General features: G+C 43.8%; 2 protein-coding genes and 1 long non-coding RNA gene across 4 annotated transcripts; 2 read left to right on the top strand and 1 right to left on the bottom strand.

The window, feature by feature from the left end:
- The first annotated feature begins 281 nt into the window (after nucleotides 1-281).
- MKRN2OS (MKRN2 opposite strand) lies at nucleotides 282-4,368 on the top strand. Its single transcript, XM_061472969.1, has 4 exons — nucleotides 282-512; nucleotides 1,030-1,079; nucleotides 1,662-1,824; nucleotides 3,618-4,368. The coding sequence occupies exons 1-4, from the start codon at nucleotides 307-309 to the stop codon at nucleotides 3,841-3,843; spliced, it is 645 nt and encodes a 214-aa protein (XP_061328953.1). The 5' UTR covers nucleotides 282-306; the 3' UTR covers nucleotides 3,844-4,368.
- Nucleotides 4,369-7,010: 2,642 nt separating this feature from the next.
- Nucleotides 7,011-17,136, bottom strand: TSEN2 (tRNA splicing endonuclease subunit 2). 2 transcript variants are annotated; one of them, XM_061472929.1, is made up of 11 exons: nucleotides 16,915-17,136; nucleotides 16,025-16,106; nucleotides 15,234-15,270; nucleotides 12,920-13,442; nucleotides 12,711-12,788; nucleotides 12,098-12,148; nucleotides 11,269-11,407; nucleotides 9,568-9,604; nucleotides 8,822-8,933; nucleotides 7,774-7,863; nucleotides 7,011-7,294 (listed from the first exon to the last, which is right to left on the bottom strand). In XM_061472929.1, exons 1-11 carry the CDS (start codon nucleotides 17,086-17,088, stop codon nucleotides 7,235-7,237), a joined length of 1,383 nt encoding a protein of 460 aa, XP_061328913.1. In that variant the 5' UTR covers nucleotides 17,089-17,136; the 3' UTR covers nucleotides 7,011-7,234. The 2 variants fall into 2 exon arrangements, 1 of the variants encoding a protein (XP_061328913.1); XR_009746849.1 differs by lacking the exons at nucleotides 7,011-7,294; nucleotides 9,568-9,604.
- Nucleotides 17,137-18,407: 1,271 nt separating this feature from the next.
- Nucleotides 18,408-19,563, top strand: LOC133279339 (uncharacterized). Its single transcript, XR_009746848.1, has 2 exons — nucleotides 18,408-18,550; nucleotides 18,887-19,563. It is a non-coding gene; the product is annotated as an uncharacterized LOC133279339 (long non-coding RNA).
- Nucleotides 19,564-20,627: the final 1,064 nt, after the last annotated feature.

Genomic DNA, 20,627 nt, shown 5'->3' with positions numbered 1-20,627 from the left:
CCCCCGCCCGGACGCTATTCAGCGGCGCACCGCACCACCGAGGCGCGGCGGAGCCGGGCAGGCTAGAGCGCCGCTCGGCCGCACCATAGAGAGGCGGCGGCGGGGCAGGCTAGAGCGCCGCTCGGCCGCACCATAGAGAGGCGGCGGCGGGGCAGGCTAGAGCGCCGCTCGGCCGCACCATAGAGAGGCGGCGGCGGGGCAGGCTAGAGCGCCGCTCGGCCGCACCATAGAGAGGCGGCGGCGGGGCAGGCTAGAGCGCCGCTCGGTCGCACCATAGAGAGGCGGCGGGCGGGGCGGAGCGGCGCCATGGCGGAGGCCGCCATTCTGCGGGTGGTGCACTGCGGCTCCGCCATCTTCTGCCGGCGCGCGCCCCCGCGCTGCCCCGTGTGCGGCCGCCCCCTGCCGGGCGGGCTGAGGGGCGCCCCCCTGCGCCTGCCCGCCCCTTTCCGGCACGGGCACCGCCAGCCCCGGAGCTTCCTGCTGCGGCCTGCGGCGCCCAGAGGCGGCTTCCGGTACCGGGCGGAGGGAGCGGGAGCGGGGCCGTAAGGGGAGAGCTGAGAGCAGCTCCAGTGCCTGAGGGGGCTGCAGGAAACCTGGAGAGGGGCTTGGGACAAGGGCCTTTAGGGACAGGCCAAGGGGAATGGCTTTAACCTGCCAGAGGGGAGACTGAGATGAGCTCTGAGGCAGAAGCTCTTCCCTGTGAGGGTGCTGAGGCGCTGGCACAGGGTGCCCAGAGAAGCTGTGGCTGCCCCATCCTGGCAGTGTTCAAGGCCAGGTTGGACACAGGGGCTTGGAGCAAGCTGCTCCAGTGGAAGGGGTCCCTGCCCGTGGAAGGGGTCCCTGCCCGTGGCAGGGGTTGGAGCTGGAGGAGCTTTAAGGTCCCTTCCAGCACAAACCAGGCTGGGATCCCACGGTTCTCCGATTCTTGCCCCTCGCAGCGTAAGCACTGGTACCAGCTCTGTGACACAGACTGTCCCAGGACGGGCAGCGCTCCCACCCGTCGCTAACATCCCTGTGTCTGCCTTTCAGAGGCTACGATGGGAACTCTGATCTTCACGTTGGAATAACCAATAGTAACGGTAAAAACTCTGTGGTTGCCTTACAAACGTTGCCCTTGCCCATTCCCTGTGTTTAGTCCAGGTGCCCAGCTCTGCCTTAACTGCTTCCCCAAGGTGGGCCACACGGTGTGACAGTCATGTCAGAGCCATAACCCCAACGCTAACCCATCGCTCTTGGTACAGGAAACACAGTTGTTGCTATTTTCTTAACAACCCCCTAATTACCCCCCCCCTTTAACAAGCCCCATTAAAAACCAGATCAGGTTCTCCCAGAGCAGGCCCACCCTGCAGCACCTCACTTCAGGTGGTTATTTCATAGAAACATGGCCTGATTTGGGGGCTTAGGAAAGAAGCTTGGTTGGCCTGAAGTTCTTTTCGGTATCAGAAGACATCCAAAAAGACATTGTAAGATTGAGAACAGGTTTTGATGAGGGCAAGGACTGCATTTTCTATTCTCTAGCCTCAGAACGCCACTGGTAGGAAGCTGTGGAATACTCTGGGAAAGAATGGGCAGATGGAAAAGTAGCAGCAGGTTCCATAACTTAATACAAGAGGTCAGATGATGGCTCTGATTCTCCTGACAGTGCTGCGTTGTACTTTCAGGGGTGGTGTACAATTATGATGAAGAGGGCATCCACAGAGATGAAGCTGGATGGGAAGAGTGCATCAGTATCCCACTGGTCCAGCCGGACATGTTTGAGCTTCTTGAGCAGTGGGATAAGCTCCTAGAGGAGTTTTCAGTGCGAGAGGCCTGGCTTCCTCACAGGTGTGCCGTGGTAAAGCCAATGCAATGGGGGTGTCGGTCTGGGACCATAAATTGGGCTGTTCTGCTTTGGGCCCTGGGAGGCTTGTGGTTCCTTGCTCCTTTAGGACACACGCTGCTAACAAAGCAGCCTCAACGATGCTGCCTTGACATTCAGCAGAAGGGCAGTATTTTTAAGCTGTAAGTAACAACTCATTTGCTGGAATTCCAAAGCTCTAAAATCAGAGATCCTTTCAGGGGAGCTTTCTTCAGCAACAGAGGCATTTTTCATGAACACCCCTCTCCCCACCAGACCGAAAGGAGTTCAGTGAGGCGTCACCTTGAGGAGGGTGCTGCTGAGGAGAGAAGCAGAGAAGTCCAGGCAAAACTCTGTATTTCTTTTAGGTTTCAACAGCATTGGATGTATTTGCATTTCTGACCACACTGATGGGATTCTTGCCCAGCTCTTAAATCCAGATGACTTCATGGTTGTCAGTGACGATCAGCGCTGGGAACCGAGCTCAGGCTCATTGCCAGCTCTTCCAAGCTGGTTCCTAACATTGCCTTGGAGAGAGTTAAATACAGAGGAACTTCCCCATCTTTGAATGGAACCAAGAGTTCCAATGAGAATGGTCACCCTGCAGCTCTCCTTGAAGCTCATGCCTGGTGACAGTGTTCCCAGCTGCACAGCCCTGCTCACACACACACTGCCACATCACCAAGGGCTCCCCAAGAAAACACCAGCCCTCGACCCTTTCATCAGGAGCAGTGCACGTAACACACAGCCCACCCGAGCACAGCTCTGTGAGGGGTTCAAGTCAATAAACATAGATGTCATCTCATAGAAAAAAGCCCCCATCAAATTAAAAGCATTTTTTAGCAATTTAGTATGTGCTTGACTATCCCATTTCAGAGTTAACATATTATCTCCTTAGTACCAGGTGAAAGAATTTGACGCAGACTTTTTAAAGGCTTACAGACCTTGTCTCTGATCCCTGTGCAATCCCAGCACTGGGACATTACTACTACAACTACCTTGCTGTCCAAAAAGCACTGGTAGAAGGTGGATGGATGTGTGCCTGCCACCTCCTGACAAAGTGACCTACTTCTCCCACAAACAGACCAGCCACCACTGAACTGATGTTGAATTCTCTCCTCCATTTGTTTTCAATGCATAGGAACTACACTAAACTAATCCTGGAATTCCTTTAGGTTCAGGCCAAGCCTAATTCTGATGTTCTGGACTGCTTTTCATTTCCTGGATGGTAGATGCTCCAAGGTTAGGGTAGCAGGAGGGAAAACAAGGCAAGGGTATTTTAACTGGCTACTCCTCCTATTCAGTTAGTGTGTCTGTCCCTGTGTGACTGGCACACTGTATAGCAACTGTATCAACATATGAGTGACAGAATTCACTTGATTTTGAGTAAGTAAGTTTCCAAGTTAATGCCATGCTAAAGGAAGCGCACATGGTGGCACACAATTAACGTGACTGCTGCCGGAAGACGTGTTCAAGATAACAGTGACAATACATGGGAGAGCAAAGGTTAACACGGTAAATGCCAAGTAAGTATGAAAAATAACAACTCATTCCTGTACAGTCTGCAGCTCTCTCTCTGTTAGAGGTTTTATGCTTACAGTTTCTAGTGTCCCTGGCTGGAAAGTACAACCTACAACTTGCAACCAAGAGAAGCCCCTGCATTAAAGGAAAGCGGCGGCAGTTCTTGGAAGAGCATGTGCTTATTTCACTCAGTAAAACATCCCTCCACGTGCAGCAATTAATGGATAGTGCTAAGTTACTAATGAGGTTTTTTCCCTAGGTATGATGAAAAAGCCTACAACTGCTACACATACGCACTGGCATTCATTAACAGCATCCTGACCACCCTTGGGAAACAGCAAATGAGCAAGAGTGAATTCACGGAGAGATTTGTGATCCCCCACACAAAGAGAGCTTCCAGATATATCACTCTGCATCAGGAGCTGACAGCTAAGGAGTTCTACATCGTACCCCTTCCTGAGCAAGAAAAGCAGTGCTCAAAATGACAAGCTGCTCTAGTCAAACTTTGCAACATGCAATAGGAAAAGAAGTCTTAAAACTCCACAACTCAGGGTTTCAGATGGATGGTGGATTAATGCGTTTACATGGTAAGCTGCACGTCATGGAAGGACTGGGAAACAACTGGTGCATTTGAATGAAATAGACACACACACACAAAATATATAAATGCTATAGAATATTCCTATAGGAACTATCCATATGGAAAACCATCTTCCTGTCTGCAGTCATGATATGCTGTCTTCTGCCAAGACACTTAATACCAGAAATCACAACTGCTGTGTAATCAAGGGGGTTGACAAATGAACTGTAGTAATTTAAGATGTAGCAAACCAAAGTGTTGGGTTTTTTCCTGTCACAGTTGCTTACTGGGGAGTGAAAACAAGGGAATTAATGCTTGCATGCTGCTGGAATCCAAAGTCCACGATTTAATGCAGATTCACTGCCTGCAAAGTTATTTTTCCTTAATCGCTAACAAATATAACAAATAAATCCACCCTCTTTGCCAGATACATTTCTCTTCCAATTCTTTACATTGTGCACATTTATTGCTCAAACCAAGGCAGATGCTTAGTATAAAAGATAATTTAGTGCCTGCATCTCTTAGTGTCTGTAACAAGCAACAAACTGCTCAGGATTTAGCTCAAACTCTGTAACGTAACAAAAAGAAACATAAGCAATTAAATATCCTCCAACAGCACTTCCACCTGTTGTACATTACACACAAACGTATGCTGAGGCCAGAATTGTGCAGTTCAGAATCACAGAATGGTTTGGGTTGGAAAGGACCCTAAGGTCATCCAGTTCCAACCCCGTGCCATGGGCAGGGACACCTCACACTAGAGCAGGTCACCCAAGGCTCTGCCTAACCTGGCCTTGAACCGTGCTAGGGATGGAGCATTTACCATGCAGCCTTCTCTTCTCCAGACAAGTTTTTTAGCTCATCTTCATATGGGAGATTGTACAATTTTACTTCGTTTCCTTATATCCTAGTTTAAGAAAATAATTCCATCTTTTCTTCTACTAATATCTGCAAAGCCAGCTGGTGTTAGTCTAGGTGCAAGTCCTATTTTCTCAAAGATGGAGGAGTAATCATAAATGATGGGGGTTTTCTCCACATCCAGTTTGTGCTTTTTTATACACCAACTGCATTAACCTTGCCCCTCCAATACTCTCTAGCTGCACACACATTTCACAGACTTTCCTCTGTGTTCTTCCACTTCTTGCTAAAGTCTAGGTGGTATTTCCTTTAAAAGGATATTTAAAAAGCACAACACTATTAGCCAGGACAATGAGCCCCAGATGTGCAGTTCTGCTATGGTTCTGCCGTTCACTTACTCCATGATCAGATTTCTTCAGCTAGGATTTGGCTTACAGAAAGAAATGATGGTGTGCTATTTCTGAGTGACTCCAAATCCCCACTTTGTTGAAGTACTGCATTTGAATTGGCAGAATACAAGTACAATGGTAAGTACTATGGTGCAACTATTAATGTGAGGTACTTGGTAGAACAGAACTGAAATATGAAGTACCATCATCTACAGCTAGAAATAAAACACCTTGCCATATAGTCAACACATACATACCTGTTCAGCTTGAAAAAGCTATTGTGCAATTAACATTTTCACTTTACATCCTTCCAGTCAAAGCATTAAATCAAAGCAAAGATTAGAAGATCCTCCACTTTGAGGTGCACATAGTTTCCTGAATTCATGGCATGGCTTTACAGCTAATACTGCCTCAGTAAATGACATTGTGGTTCGGTAGAAACAGCCTGCGTTGACAGAACTTCCACCATCCCAGGAAAGTTTCCTGTACCCAGGAGGCAACCCCCCTTTTATAGTGAATGAAAAGAGCACAGAATCCAGAACTGTGTCACTCTGAGCAGCTATCATTTATCCTTACTGCTGTAGCAAATGTGTTCTTTCAAAACACAGTGTGTATGTGTGTGGAAGAAAAATCCTAACAGCATGGTGAAGCAAGGAAGCCAAGATGGAATTGAAATGCCTGAATCTAAAGCAGCAATACTTACAATGCAGTGTAGTTGATGCTTACTTCTTGGCTTTTCTTGAAAGACAGCTGAGTACCTGCTGGCTGGGTGGCTGGTTTGTTTTACAGAGGTACCTTAGCAATAGGAAATACCACATTTGCACTCCAGATGATTTAAGTCTTTCAAAAAGGTAGGAAAGACCTCAGTGCTGTTCCACACCTCCCTTGGTACAAAACACAGCAGTGCCTCCTAGTATGTGCTACAACAAATGACAGGCCAGGGCGCAAAGAGCTACGAGTGCACTATGAAAATAAACTTACAGACTGCTGCAGCTGCTGGATGAAAGGGAAAAAGACAGTGATGAAACTGCCAGGCTAGAGAGACTGACTTCCTCTCACTCACTCTGCAAACCTTCACTGTTTTCTGCATAGCATCAAAAGAAAAGGGCATGAACTTGTGGCTGGGGCATCTTGCTGTCACGGGGAAGGTCACGTCCTTACTTTCATGGAGGAATCTTACCCTGCAAATCCCAAAGAGAGACAAATACCTTACCACATGGGGAAAGGTGCCTAACACCTAACTTTTGCCCCAGAATTAGTTTAAATCCTTGCACATTCTGGGAAGACTTCCTCAATTCTGAGCACTGTCTGTGAAAAGAAGCCATTAAATCCCAGCACTTAGGCATATAAGAGCAACGTGTGTCAACGTTCACTACTGTGACAACCGTGCCTCTCCCCACATCTAAGTTTGTGCAACTTCATCAAGGCTGTGAAGTCAGGTTCTGGTTGGAGAACCAGAGGTATCCCAAAAGGTTATGTGGCTCACTGTAATTACCAACCAAAAACCAGCATTAAACTTGGAGACTCAAGTTGAAGCTCTCATTTGTGAGGACATGCTGGAGCCTGTGCTGAGCTGCAGAATGAAGTTAGCCTTCCAATTCCCAAGTTGAACTCTGATGAATCTGTGAGGTACTCCCAGAAAACTGTTTGAGCCCTCATTGCTTAGGCTTTGAGGCAGACATCTGGATTTTGGACTTCAGTGGCTCTGCAGGCTGTAGTGCCTGTTCAGCATTAACGTCAGAGTACTTCCAATACCACTACTAATCACTGCAGCGTAGCCAGCACTCAAAACATACACTCTGGAAGTTTTAAGGAAACAAACAAGTTGTTTGATTTGGGACACAGCTTTAATATTTTCCCCTTCATATGTTCAGTTATTCAATACAACATCCTCTCCGGTAAACAGAATATACCCCATTTTAAATAGCATTTATACATACCAACTGGCTGTTTACAGAAACTCTCCTGAGGCAATGGTTCATCATGAGAAGATCAGGTAAAAAAAATAAGAAGTGGCTTTAAGAAAAGAAGTTTTTCCTATCCTGTCAGTTAAAGTTCCTCTTTCTCACAGCGCTCACGGGAAGAAACCCAACGAGTTACAATCAGCTCCTGAAATAAAACCCAGCAGTTATTATGGGGGGAAAAAGAAAAGAAAAAGGTACAGCTCTTCAGTGAGGGATGGGGATGAAGCCTTCAGCAAACTGATGTGTATTATGTGCGCCCTGAGAAACTCCAGTAGATGACTAATTTGTTTCTAAGTGCGCTGGTCTCTCACACATTTTTCTCCATTTTTAAGCATGCATTAACTTCACAGGCTCCAGAAACATCCCCGTATGCCCATGCAAATGCTTACATTCACACAAGCAGCAACATTCTAATTTAGACGAGATCATCTTCAGTCTCTTAAAAGCCTGCAAGGCACTTCTCATGCCTTGGGGCACAAAGCAATTTAGTTATTTCATTGCGGCTGTGTGCAAAAAACAAAGCATGCTAAAAAGCAAGCAACAGTTCCAGGGGGCTCATAGAGTTGACCGTCCAGCTGCTCCTAAGCAAAGCTACACAGCCAAAGGAGAGAAGTGGTTTCTCACCTGAACCTTAATTCTTTTCATACATTCTGGTGTTGACATATCTTTTTCAGTCATGTCAGAAGGTTTAATCAAATAGCACAACATCAGTTCCTGTTGGTAAACAGAAAACATGAATACACAAGCTTCAACTGATTTCTTTCTATACAAGTTTTCACAGGCTGAGTTGGACTTGGGGGAGACCTTAGAGCAGCTCCAGTGCCTAAAGGGGCTACAGGAAACCTGGAGAGGGGCTTTGGACAAGGGCCTCTAGGAACAGGATAAGGGGGAAAGGCTTTAACCTGCCAGAGGGGAGACTGAGCTGAGCTCTTAGGCAGAAGCTGTTCCCTGTGAGGGTGCTGAGGCGCTGGCACAGGGTGCCCAGAGAAGCTGTGGCTGCCCCATCCCTGGCAGTGTTCAAGGCCAGGTTGGACACAGGGGCTTGGAGCAACCTGCTCTACTGGAAGGGGTCCCTGCCCATGCCAGGGGCTGGAGCTGGATGCGCTTTAAGTGCCCTTCCAACCCAAACTGTTCTAGGATTCTATGCACTTTTAGGTTAATTAGAAATGCAGATTCCAAGTTTCCTGTAAGATGTCTTCTGCAAGACCTGTATAATAATCATCTCTCCTTTTCCTTAGCAAAGCATAAACTAGAATTACAACACCTGAGCACCATGGCTGCAAGTATGGAAGCACTATATTTGAGGTTCCATCAGAGAGAAAATCTTTTGGAGACTTTCAGCATCGCTGTTCAAAAGAAAGTCCTTATAGATGGAGAAGGTTTTAAAAACTTCAGTAGCAAACAGGAAACAAATGCCCCTTCATCTTTCTCCTGTTCATGACACAGCTTTTAACTTTCCTGCAGATGACAGAACTTTACTAAGCCTCCTCCAGAATTCGTCTGGATATTGTCAAAAGGAAGCTTGTTTGCCTACTGGCAACTCCACGTGTTCTTCAGCAGACCAGAAACAGAAGGCTTCTCTATCCAGCCCCACTCCAACTCCCTGCTCTTCAGAACTAAACTGAACTTTTATCATTCTAAAGCTATTTTAAACCTAGCATCTGACACTTACCTTAGAAGCATTAGCAGTCGTTCTGTTCAACCCAGACAAGGTCTTCCAGCTGAGTGGTCTGCGAAGAGAGCCTTCAAAATTATCATCAACTAATTCAGCAATGACAGAATAACTGGAAAACAAGGAAAATTCACTGAAATAAAATTACCGTTTTAGGAAGATCACTAAACTTAAGAATTAAAGCCTGAAAACTGGTGTTAAACAATATGCTAGCATGCAAGAAACTTAAGTATCTTTCTACTAGGAAAAGAGAAGAGATAAAGCTGTGAATATGCTCACTGGAACTTTCCATTCGCACCCTTCTGCTGATGTTTGTAGCATTCTCTTACAGACACCATTCTGAGGTTTAATACCAGTTCACTATCTAGTTCAACCTGACTAGCTAACAAATAAAGACAAATGTCATCCCTTAAAAGGTTTTTTTCTTCCAAATTATATTAATAATCCCTGCCATATATTTTCAGAGGTATTACTAAATCACTTTCCTGAGTGCATTCATCATATGAGTGCTAAATATGCTCATTGCAACTTTGCATTTTTAACGTCTTGCTACTGCTACATGAGTTCAAGGAAACTGAATCATTTAGTACCTCTGCTAAAAGAACTTTTTCATTTCCAGTATGAATGCATCTGGCAAAGTATTGTGAGTGAAGAGTATGTGTTTAGCCAGGCAAGATACTAAGTTTGTGTGAAAAACTTTTATTAATTTGAAATTAAGAAAGTAGACAGAAACATGAGCTTCAAACCTTGCATGATAGAAGGGGGGGCCCTTTCGATACAGCACTGAAAGGAAAGAGAAACACCTTAGTTAGATAACCACAGAGTTCCCATCTGAGTTTAATGTTCCATAAATATTTTCAAATGCTTTGCAAGTTTTAACCACACACAAACTTTAACACCTGAATGCTGAGGGAGTGGGGGGGAAGGGGGGAAGAGACAAAAAAACCCTGGGAGCAGCACAGGGGAGTAGCAGGCAAAAGATAAAGTAGAAGAGCCAAAGGACAGTCAGCAACTGCCACAGGAAGAAGTTTAGGATGCCTTTTTTCTTCAAGAGATTCATACTTTTAATACTGTACTTGCAACAGAAGTTGAGTCACTGGAGTCCAAGTAAAATATCACAACAGGCCATTGAATTTCTGTTCCAAGCAAGCATTTTCCACAAGTTTTAGGAGAGGCACAGGGCACATGTTCTTAGACACTGCACCCCAGAACCACTAAAAGTTCCTTCTTATGGATATACAAGATTCATTGCAGCTGGACTGCTGTAACTGAGCTAAATGGTTACTTTTTCCATCTTCCCTTTGTCATGAGCACGTAAGAGGGGATTTTCTTTAACTATCACAGCTTTTCTTACGCAGCTGGCTAGCACACACCTCTCAGGAAGAGAACAAGCAGCTCTTTGCCCCAGTGACAACCATGATTTGCAAAGTATCCATTATAAACAACTGCAGTAACATTGACTCTAAGCACGGAGCTCAGGGTAAGGCAGAACTCCGGTCAGCCTTAAACTAATCCTTTGTCTGGCACAAATCTGAAAGGCAGTGATACACTAAACAACAAATTCATGCCAGAACACAAATGAATGGTGAGGAAGCTAGTATCATTTCATCATTCAACAGCAAAACCCCATCTACAACCCATGGTACTAAGAACAGTGGTGATGAATTCAGGCAAATCTACACACTGATCTGAATGACTAGCTCAGTGCAACCTAGACAGTCTCAAATACACAAACCCCCAAATGACAGAACCTTGTCAGCAGTATTAAAACACCCGCTGGTTTGCATGCATACATTAAAAACTATCCCCCCTTATGCACATTTTCCTGTAACAACAGGCATTACTGTACTAGGGTGGGTTTTTTTGATGTAAGCTTAATGGAGCTCTTGAATTACTTAGCAAGGGATTAAAGACACTACTAATTATTTATGTAAGATTAGAAACTCTACCCTTAAGAAACAAGCGAGTACTTTCCCCCATCCTCCCCTGCAAAAAACAACCATACCATACAGAAACAGCCTTAGCTCTAAGTTAAGCAGAAGTCCAGCTTCCATTAAATGTGATCAACACTGAGATGCATGGACTTTGATATGAATTGGGATCTAGATGCAAACCTGCTGTTCCAAAGACTGTATGTTAACAATGCAGGTGTGTTCAGAAGGGGACAGAAAAACTTGGGAATTCCAGTAAAACCCTCTATTAATTTTTAACCTCATGAAGCAAAACAACCTTTCAAGCTATCTTTTCAGCTACTGGATACGTGATGTTGTCTTCCACTTACATCCCAACTCCTGCTGAAACACAGTCCAGCCAAGAATGCCTTTTTACAACTGCAAGTAGCAAAGCCAGCTCCTTATTGTTGAATTCAGCTTTGGCACTGGAATCTTGCTCTGCCTGAAAAGAAGTCAGCTGCAAATGATTCCATGTTTTCTAAGGAAGCTACTCACAGAGATCAGTTCCATACTTGAGGCCGACTTTGGGGACCCAGCCCTTGCTGCGGAAGTAGTGATAGGCCATGTAGGTTGTTTTAAAATCAGGCTTCACTTCGCTGAAAACTTCCCATAGCTTCAAAATAGTGAGGGGCTCCTAAAAGGCATTAATATGTATTATTATTAATATGTATTAATATTTATATGTATTAATATGTATTAATATTAATCAGATTATATGTATTAACATTAATCAGCTAGAGACTACTGTGTATAGTAGAGCCAAATAACCAAATATCAAATATCACAGTCAACTGCAGAGAGCATGAGCTTCAAGCTATAAAATATGGAAATCCCTAGATACAAGACAGAAACCTGTTGCTGCATTTAGTGAGTGGTTTAGAGTTTCTTTAGCATTTCACTATCAGTCTCATAATGCCCTTGTTTAAATGAATATCTAAATCTTAAACTAGAAGCATAGGTTTCAATTATTTGTCATTACATTAACAGTAGCTTGATACAGATTAATACTTAAAATGCCAAGGAATCTTTCTGTTTCAGGAAAGAGAGACTATTCGCCATATTACTCCTCCCAAACTTGCTTTCCCCTTATTTTCTGCCCAAGGTACAATCAAACCCCTTCTCTATAAAAGCTGTGCTTAAAAGCTTTCAGACCAGTATTTCATAAACAGAAATGCCATTATAGGAAGTTCCTAATTACTCTGTTGGGTATTTCCTCCTTCAGAATTAACAGCATAAAATATGTCGTAGTAGGTAAAAATTTCAGACTAAAACATACTCAGACTAATGGTATCACTGGCAATCCAAAATTAACCCCATCTCTTACCTCACCATAATAAATGCTTAAACATCCCAGAGCATACACCAAGAAAAAAGCCTGAAAAAATAAACAGAGTAAGTTTAACTGACAGCTAGACTCTTCCTGTAACTTATATTCCATGCAAGAGCAAAGTCTCAAATTAATTTTACACAAGAATCCTAATGACATCAAGACAAACAATTTGCCTAAAAGTTTACTTTGAGATTTGTCTCCATGCCCTTTACATTTCAACAGAAGCATGGGCTGCAGACTCCTGAAGGCAGTGTATAAACTAGCACACGTGGGTGTATTTAGAGACAGCACAACTGAAACATGATGCATAAAATGGTATATTCCTGGTGTTCCTATACTGAAGCCCTACCCCTGGTGTCCGACACGTGGGATTATTCATGTAAAGCAAATGGGATTGGACCCAACTTTTCTTTTTTTTTTAAACCAGATCATGTAATTATCACATTTAAAATAAGTTTAATGACCAAGACAGTCTAAATACTTAGGAGACACAGAAGAATCCCGTACCTTAGAAACGGGTCTTAAATTACCTTTAACATAGATTAATGTTTCATTTTCAGATTAAAAGGGAAACAAGTTGTACTGTACTTGAATCACTGAAACATACCTCTTCCAAGCTGAGCTGTAAGTATTCAAAAATCCTAAATGGATTTCTTCGGCACACTAGTTTTTCCTTCTTGACAAGCTACAAGAAAATAAACAAAACCCAAAACCCCAAGACTCAATCAGTATTACATTAACCTGGAAAAAATACTGAATTCTGAAAGTGGTGCTGATATCACTCTTCTAAAAGATTAGGATACTCTTTATCCTTACGCTTTCTTGCCCATGAGCAGTCTCATCTTCAGGACATACACTGCATTCTTCTTCCTCTTGCACCAATACATATTCTGGAGCACATTCTTTTGACTTCATCATTGCACAAGACTTTTGCTCAGTGCTCTCTTCTGCCTTGCAGCCACAGTGTGCAAGAAAACCATGCTCCTGGCAAGACACTTCAGCTTTCTCTTTCAAGTCACTTTGTTCCTGTTTAGGGCCACATACAGGATCAAATGCTGGATCTCCTTCCAAACACGCTTTCTTGCGGCCGTTGTCCTCATCCTCAGGACTTGGGTCTACTACATTTCCAGTATCTGCAGAAAGCTGCCTGGAGAGTTCTGTGTTTTCTGTACTTGGGCCCATTCTGTTGCAACTAGCACCGCTCTGTTTAGCTCCATCCTCTTCCAACAGTGGCAGCTCAAGAGGCTTAGTGTAATTTTCAAGAATTTTGGTAACTGAGCAGCCATCAAGTCCTTGCTCTTGCAAAACGCTTTTAGCCCACTGAACATGATACTGGTACCTAGCAAACAAGTAACATAAATGAGACAGTCTAGGGAATTGCATCCTTTAATTAACATCTTAAAAACAAGCATCTTAAAAGAAACCCCCAAGATTCAGCACTGTTCACAAACCAAATCTAAACGCACACCCCAGTAACTGCTATGCAAAATACAGGCATGCACAATGGAACAGGAATCCAGTCTTCAGGAAACTCTGCTATCTCGTCAAGACTCTGCTATCTTCTTTGGCTTTATTTTGCCTTTTAAGTTCCTGAAGTAACAAACACTGACCTCATCGCTGCACAAGAACCACGCACTGAGTTTCACAAAACAAAACCCTCACCAGGCCAAAAGCTCCCTTCTCCCATGGAAGCATTAAGCCTTAATTCCCTGCAAAAGCATCTTGTTATCAGAGCTTGCATGACTAAAACAGACAACAAGACTTTGCATATAGAGCTCTTGCACACTTCATCTATCATACAGTTAACTACTAAGAACAGTATCTTCAAAGCTCTGTTTTAGCTACCTTTGCAACAGCAATGGCATAGCGAAAACACCAGTGTAAAAAAATCTTCAACACAAACTACCTTCAGTTTTAACCAAAACCCTCCCATCCCTAAGAAACAACAAAAAACCTATTGGTGAGATAATGACTGAAAGCTGTAAATATTTCTAATATATTTCAGTTATGATAGGAGTTTTTAGTTTTATTTCTCCTTGGAAGTCAACATCAATGTCCAGCTGAAGGCATTAATCTTCATCCTGTAAAAGCTGCAGGCAGATGAATGCAGCTGTCCTTACCCAAACCTGGACAACTTTAGTATATTCTTTACTTCCCAAACCAAAATCCTAACATGGCGATTACAGACCATGTAATGAAGAATTACAAATGACAATTAAATGCAAATTTCATGCGTCGATATAAAATGTAAGTCCCTCTGAAGTCTCATAAGAAAGCTATATGATTCAGTACTGTACTTTGTGTTACAAAAAGTAGTTAGACTCCTCTTTCTCATGTGATTTAATTAGCATACAATTTGCACTTACAGATCTTTACCAAGACTAATCATGTTGCATTTTCTGCACCAATGTAATTACACTGCCATTGATGCTCAGCTGCATTTGCAGGCACATAAAACAGTCACAGAGTAGACTACTACTGCAGTAATATTGCTACTCTTTGTCTTACATAAAGTTGAGGACTGAAGGAGAATAACTTTTACATTTAAATAAAGTAAAATTTTTAGCGTTATCGTAAGATTAAAGCAGAATAACTGACTGGCGCACTCTTAACACCTCATATGCTATTGAAGTGGAATAAAATAAAGATGTGCTCCAACAGTGCTTTGATAAGTGTTAAAAGAGACTTCTTTTTAAAACAAGGTAAAACGTTTATGTATCACAAATGCCCAAGAACTACTTCAGCTCACACTACAGTAATTCAGTAAGGAAATCAGAGTTACTTTAAATAACGTGCCCCAGAAACTCCTTTTGCCTCCTCAGCTGAGGAACAACTTCATTATGCTTGATATTATCATGAATTACTTACCCATACTACTACGTGTGCACTCAGTCTTGGCTTCTATTCAGCAATTAATATCTGCAAGCTTACATGAAAAGCCATGCTGAGTATTCCCTACTCTATTTCTAGTTTTAATAATGTGATTATAAATGAAGTAAAAAGGAATAGAAGTCATCATCATTTATACATCCCACAATCTGAAAGCCAGGAAGATGAAATATAAACCAGAATCTTTTCTAAAACAACCAACCCCAAATCACCAAGAATAAATTAATGTAAATTAACTTACTTTCTAGCTGTAATTATAGGCATGTTTATGTTAGCACCTGTAGAAAGAAAAAATCATACATTATTTCATCAATATAAAAGGTTTCCATGTGATTTTGATCACCAAGGTAAGCTGTAGCTAATAACTACTCCCATTCTCAATTCTTGATGCCATTTTGGTCCCACTTGTACTGAAGGACACAGCAGAAACAGAAAAAGCACAGAGGTAGCAGCCTGCACACGAGGAACAATTAAATGCACTATCTTTCTCCTGCCCGTAAAAAGACAATTATGGAGGGATATGATAACATCCGGATATGTCTACTGAGGCAGAACTGTCATGGAAAAGATGAAGACTTTCATTACAAAATAATGTAATAAAGTAAATGACTACAGAATAAAGTCTGTCAAATCTAAAAGCAGACTAGATGCAATTGGCTATAAACAGATTAAATTTTACATACCCTTGCCTCATAACTCCATGACACTAAAATCTACAGTAAACCCAAGAAAAAGTGGACAGCTACAGGAAGAAAAGTTCAAGGATGACAACTTCACTTACATAATTCCTAAGCAACAAACCAGTGAACACTAGGAGAATGCACTAAGGGTCTAGTGACATGAGTTTCCTGCTCCTGTGCTGTTCCTAAGCATCTTGTACTGGCTATCATCAGGTATGAGGAGAGAGATCCTTAATCTGACCCAGTAGAGGTATTATTTTTCTATGTGCAACCTAAAATACATCTTCAATGACTGGAGAAAAATGGAAAGCACCACTGGAAGAGGATGGAAGAACAAATGGGCACAATTTACCTTGCCACTTGGAAACCAGTGAAGGATCTGAAATGCTGTACACTGGCCGACTTCTTGAAAGAATGCCTTTGCCAAAATAGCCCTTCAAAGAAAAGGAAAAATCCTGATTATGTCACGACACAAAAACTAACTTCTTTCCAAATTATAAGACATTGCCTGCCAAGATCAGCTGAAAAAAACCCAACCCTGAAATTCTGCAGCATTTAAGCTTTGCCTAACACTTGCTGCTTAGCATCTGGTACCTAGTTCAGTATTAAACACCTGCACTCAAAGACTTAACCAGTGGAGGGTGGTGAGACTTTCTCCTCCATCCTAAATATTTGTCAACCACCACCTCCAAGGAGACTTCTGAAAGCAGATGCAGAAGAAAACACCCATGTATCAACATGATGACAATGCACGACAGAAAACAAAGAGATGGCCAAAGCTATTGCCTAAGAGCAGTGGTGAAAGGGTACTCACAACATAAAAGGCTTAATTTAGCTTGATTTACTCAGGAAGAAATCACTCTGAAATGAAAAGAATCCTACAAGCATTTCTAAAACATTAATATTCCAACCTCCTAGGCTTTAAAAACAAGAAAATGCTTTTGCAAGGCTGAATAAAATGTTGGAAAAGAGAATTAAACATAACAAGCACAAAGTCCTGCAGGTGTTTTTCAGCTCACAATGTCACTTCATTCCCAAATGTATTTGCGGGGATAAGCATGAAATACTCTTCACATTTGATGCAGAGTATGTATTTTATAGCAATTTCAGGAGAGAAGGGAGATATGGACAGTTACCAGAGGCTGAAGGGGATTGAAGGCATAAAGGCAGGCAGATTTTAACCAGCATTACGCTTTACCTATGTTTAAAACACCAAGAATACTTTGGAAACAGGGTACGGACCTTGTTATAAAGCTGCTTGATATCTTCAGGGTTCGTCACAATAACATTGTTAAGAAGGATTTCAGCCCGGCACATTCTGAAATCCTTCCCACCGACTTCCACGGGAAAGGGAGATTCATAGGACTCAAAAACTCTTCTTTTCCTTCTTGGGGGATGAAAAGCTGCTGCTGCCATTACCTAATATGGATGTTTCCTCCTATGAAGCAGAAACAAAACAGTTACTGTTGAGGAGTTAAAATTCACCCATTTTTATGCTTCAGCAATATTCACCTGTATCTATCTAATATATCTCTCTACGTGTTTTTCCTCCTGGGCACTGCAGTGCCCCAGTTCTCAGCCAAGAGCACACTGAAGGTGAAAGGCGAGCCCTAGAACTGCTGAAAACGCTTCAGAAGAGCAGACGAATGCGCCGAGAAGCAAAAACCACGGCACGCGCGTGCCTCAGTATAACCTGTTTTGAGTAATTACTGCAACGAACCCCAAGGAAAACGCAGCGGCTCGGCTGTTTCTTTTCCTTCCAGACGGAACCCGTTTCACAGGGAAGCCGAACCAGGCCCGGGATCTCCGGGACAGGGGCACCGCTAAACCCCCTCCCGCAGGCCGCGGCTCCAAGCGCCACCCCCACCGCACCCGCCTCACGAGGCCGGACCCCGGCGTCGGAAGCGCGGCGCCTCACGGCCACACGGAGCCCGGCCCGGCGCCAGCAACCCCGACCGCGGCGAGGTTCGGGGTGACCGGGAGCAGAGCCCCGCTAGGCCGCATATACCCGCCCGTCGCCATAGCGACCGCACGACACCCACCGACCCCCCCCATACCTCACGCACCAGTCCGCGCCGCGAGGCTCCCCCCGCGCATGCGCAGTGCAGGCCCCGCCCCGCCGGCGGCGGCGGCCTCAGCGCCGTGAGGGCCTGGGTCCGGCTGCCCGCCTTGGGTCAGCGCGCGGGGTGGCGGCGGGCTCCTCACCGGGACCCGCGCGGGCGCTGAGGGAAAGGTACGCAAATAACGTGATAAATGAGAGCAAACTTCGCTTCTTCTCGTTTGATGCGCTGGGAACTTGTTACCGGTGTGAGCGTCGCTCGTTGGAGTTATAATCATACGTGCAAATATGATGCAGCTACTCTTTTACTCCTGTTTTGAGGTGATACTATTGACGTACCGAGATGTTTTGGCTTCAGGGAGGCTGACTCTTAGCAGACAATTCACAGAATCCCGGCCTGGTTTGTGTTGGAAGGGCCCTTAAAGCCCATCCAGTTCCAACCCCTGCCACGGGCAGGGACCCCTTCCACTAGAGCAGCTTGCTCCAAGCCCTGTGTCCAACCTGGCCTTGAGCACTGCACCCTGTGCCAGCGCCTCAGCACCCTCACATCTCCTCATGTCTAATCCAGAGGTCAGTGAATTCACTGGTGAAAACCTGTAAAAACACCTCATTTTTATGAGGTATTTTACCTTTTATTCCCATTTAACAGACATCATGAGTCATGGGGATCAGCGTTATAAGGCCACACAGGAAATGTAGCACAACACATGAGAATGCTGAGGTGGTGTTCCTGCAGTTCTTTCCTATAGAGGTCACTTCATATTGCATCTGATGAGTATTAATTGAGTTTGGACATAACTCACACACAAAGTGCTGAAGGTAAACCACAGAGGACCCTGCTGTGCTCCTGTCAGCAAAGCACACAGCAAATCCTCTGAGATGGTTCATGGAGCTCTGCTGCTAAAATACTTAAAGTGCTCCAGGTCAAAACATGAAAGCAAACCAGCATCAAAGATGTCACCCTGTTTCAAAATTCCTTCTAAATTTGTCAAATCAAGTCCCATTTAAATGGCGTTTATTTATGCTAGATATACCTATGTTTTGTTATTGTGCAGACACATTACCATTAGGCTTAATGTTACAGCGAGAAGTAGACAAAACACACAAAACCTTTAGGTCAGTTGCTTTCCTTCACATCTCATTATCTTCATACAGCCTTGAGGGGGAAACCACAGCATACGCCACTCAGCCACTGCCCTGAGTCACACACAGATTTCTTCAACCCCGTATCTGCTCCCATTGCTGTGAGCCCAGTCTGTGCTTCAGTCAGAAATGCTGCTATCTGAAGGACAAGCTTGCTCTATGATGAGTTGTTTTTTAGGCTATCAGTCATTGTACAGACACTTTCACAGATACCTGCATTTCCCTTTTTGTGATGAGACAGCAAACGGCCAGGCAGCAGCTAAATGACTAAACCATAGCTCTGAAAAGCAGACCCTCCAGGCTGTAGTAAATCACGAACTGGGAATGAGTCAGAAATGTCATACTGCTGTCCAGAGTTGAGAAGAGATGAGACAAGAGTGACCTGTGAGGAAAGGCGGCAGTAGCTCAGTCTGGAAAAGGTAAAATGGGCAAAACAGACCGTTGTGAAGAGGCAGGCACACACTGCATTTAGAAGTAATGTTGTGCCTGTGAGGTGAGTTGCATTGCAACTCCTGAAGATCCCTTTCATGGAAGTTTACAGGTCTCTACAGCTCAGCAGAAAATGTAGTACTGCCCTTGAGATGCTTTTGTTAAGTCATCTCTCAGCTTTCCATTTCTATGTTACAGCCTCTCGGCTCAGGAATGTCACTTTGAGAATAAACTGCTTCATGTTCTCTCTGCCTGATTCATTGCTTCTAGCACAGAGTACTTGATTGCACACTCTTTCTTGATACTCAGCGGGGTTATTCCACTGCTCTTTTATACACCAGTGTCAGCTTTCTGAAAAGACCCTATTTTCTAAAGCGTGATGAGAACGACTTGGTTGCAACCCCTCAGTTCCAGAAATGCATTGCCTTAAACTTTGACACACTTGCCTTTGCTGCACAGTTTCCAGCTGTCTGTAGCCTCATCCTCCATGCCGTGTTGTTTCCACTGCCGTCCCCAGAATTCCCTATAGAGGCGCTTCTGCTTGGGGACACTGCTGCATGCCCAGTAGTGCATGTACCAGCAATATGCCTTGCCAGGGGGAAGTAGCTTCTGCTCTGTGTTGTTACAGTGTTTCTCGGTGGTGGAGGAGTAGAACTGAAAAACACTAACAGTGGAAACTGTCAGGCTTGTTAAACTCTTTCTGTGCCCACATAACTGGTAATACCCTTTAAAATTTGCATAAGCATTTGCAGTCATGTAGTCTCAGCCTTTCTGTGGTTTACTGTGTCTTTCCACAATGACTGTTACATTACAGAGTACATCTGGAATCATTTCAATGAAACATTCTGTTTATAAAGAGCTCATTTAATATTTTATTAATGAATATTTTAAATCTAATAATAACTAATTTTCATGCTATAAAGATTCTGCTGCCAGTAAAATTAAGTTGCCGTGTGCAGGAAAGTGCCAGGGAGTTTGATTGTCCAAGGTGGTTGTTTTCTGGATGTTTGGGGACTTTTATAGGGAGTTGGGAAGTTAATTCCCAGTCCTATCCCAGCCAAAGCATACAGGCCAGGTACTCCTTAAATACATATTTTACATTCTTAAGCTTATTAAAAGAAACAGAAATGTCAGCCTGTAAAACTATTTGCCTGTGTAGCACTCTCAAGGAAGTTAGTCATAAAATCATGAAAGAATGCCCTATTCTTGTAACGTCTTTAGGTAATTTTGGATTGCATGCCAAAAAAAAAAAAAAAAGTCCTGGCTCTTCACGAGATACATTTCTGTCTCTGTTTTCCATGGAATTTTCCCGTAAAATGTTCTT

Source organism: Pezoporus flaviventris, unplaced genomic scaffold (genome assembly GCF_033815535.1).
Source record: "Pezoporus flaviventris isolate CSIRO_AGI_PZ_B2104156 unplaced genomic scaffold, CSIRO_AGI_Pfla_v1 ptg000073l, whole genome shotgun sequence".
NCBI classification, from domain to species: Eukaryota; Metazoa; Chordata; class Aves; order Psittaciformes; family Psittacidae; genus Pezoporus; species Pezoporus flaviventris.
Note: the sequence above shows the minus strand (reverse complement) of the source record. Positions and strands in the feature narration are given on the sequence as shown.

Coding starts and splice junctions, on each gene's coding strand:
- MKRN2OS (XM_061472969.1), top strand. CDS start 307: ATGGCGGAGGCCGCCATTCTGCGGGTGGTGCACTGCGGCTCCGCCATC. Junction 513..1,029: donor GCGCCCAGAGGCGGCTTCCG/GTACCGGGCGGA, acceptor TCTGCCTTTCAG/AGGCTACGATGGGAACTCTG. Junction 1,825..3,617: donor GAGGCCTGGCTTCCTCACAG/GTGTGCCGTGGT, acceptor TTTTTTCCCTAG/GTATGATGAAAAAGCCTACA.
- TSEN2 (XM_061472929.1), bottom strand. CDS start 17,088: ATGGCAGCAGCAGCTTTTCATCCCCCAAGAAGGAAAAGAAGAGTTTTT. Junction 15,271..16,024: donor ACTGGTTTCCAAGTGGCAAG/GTAAATTGTGCC, acceptor TTCTTTCTACAG/GTGCTAACATAAACATGCCT. Junction 11,408..12,097: donor TAAGCATTTATTATGGTGAG/GTAAGAGATGGG, acceptor AATGCCTTTTAG/GAGCCCCTCACTATTTTGAA.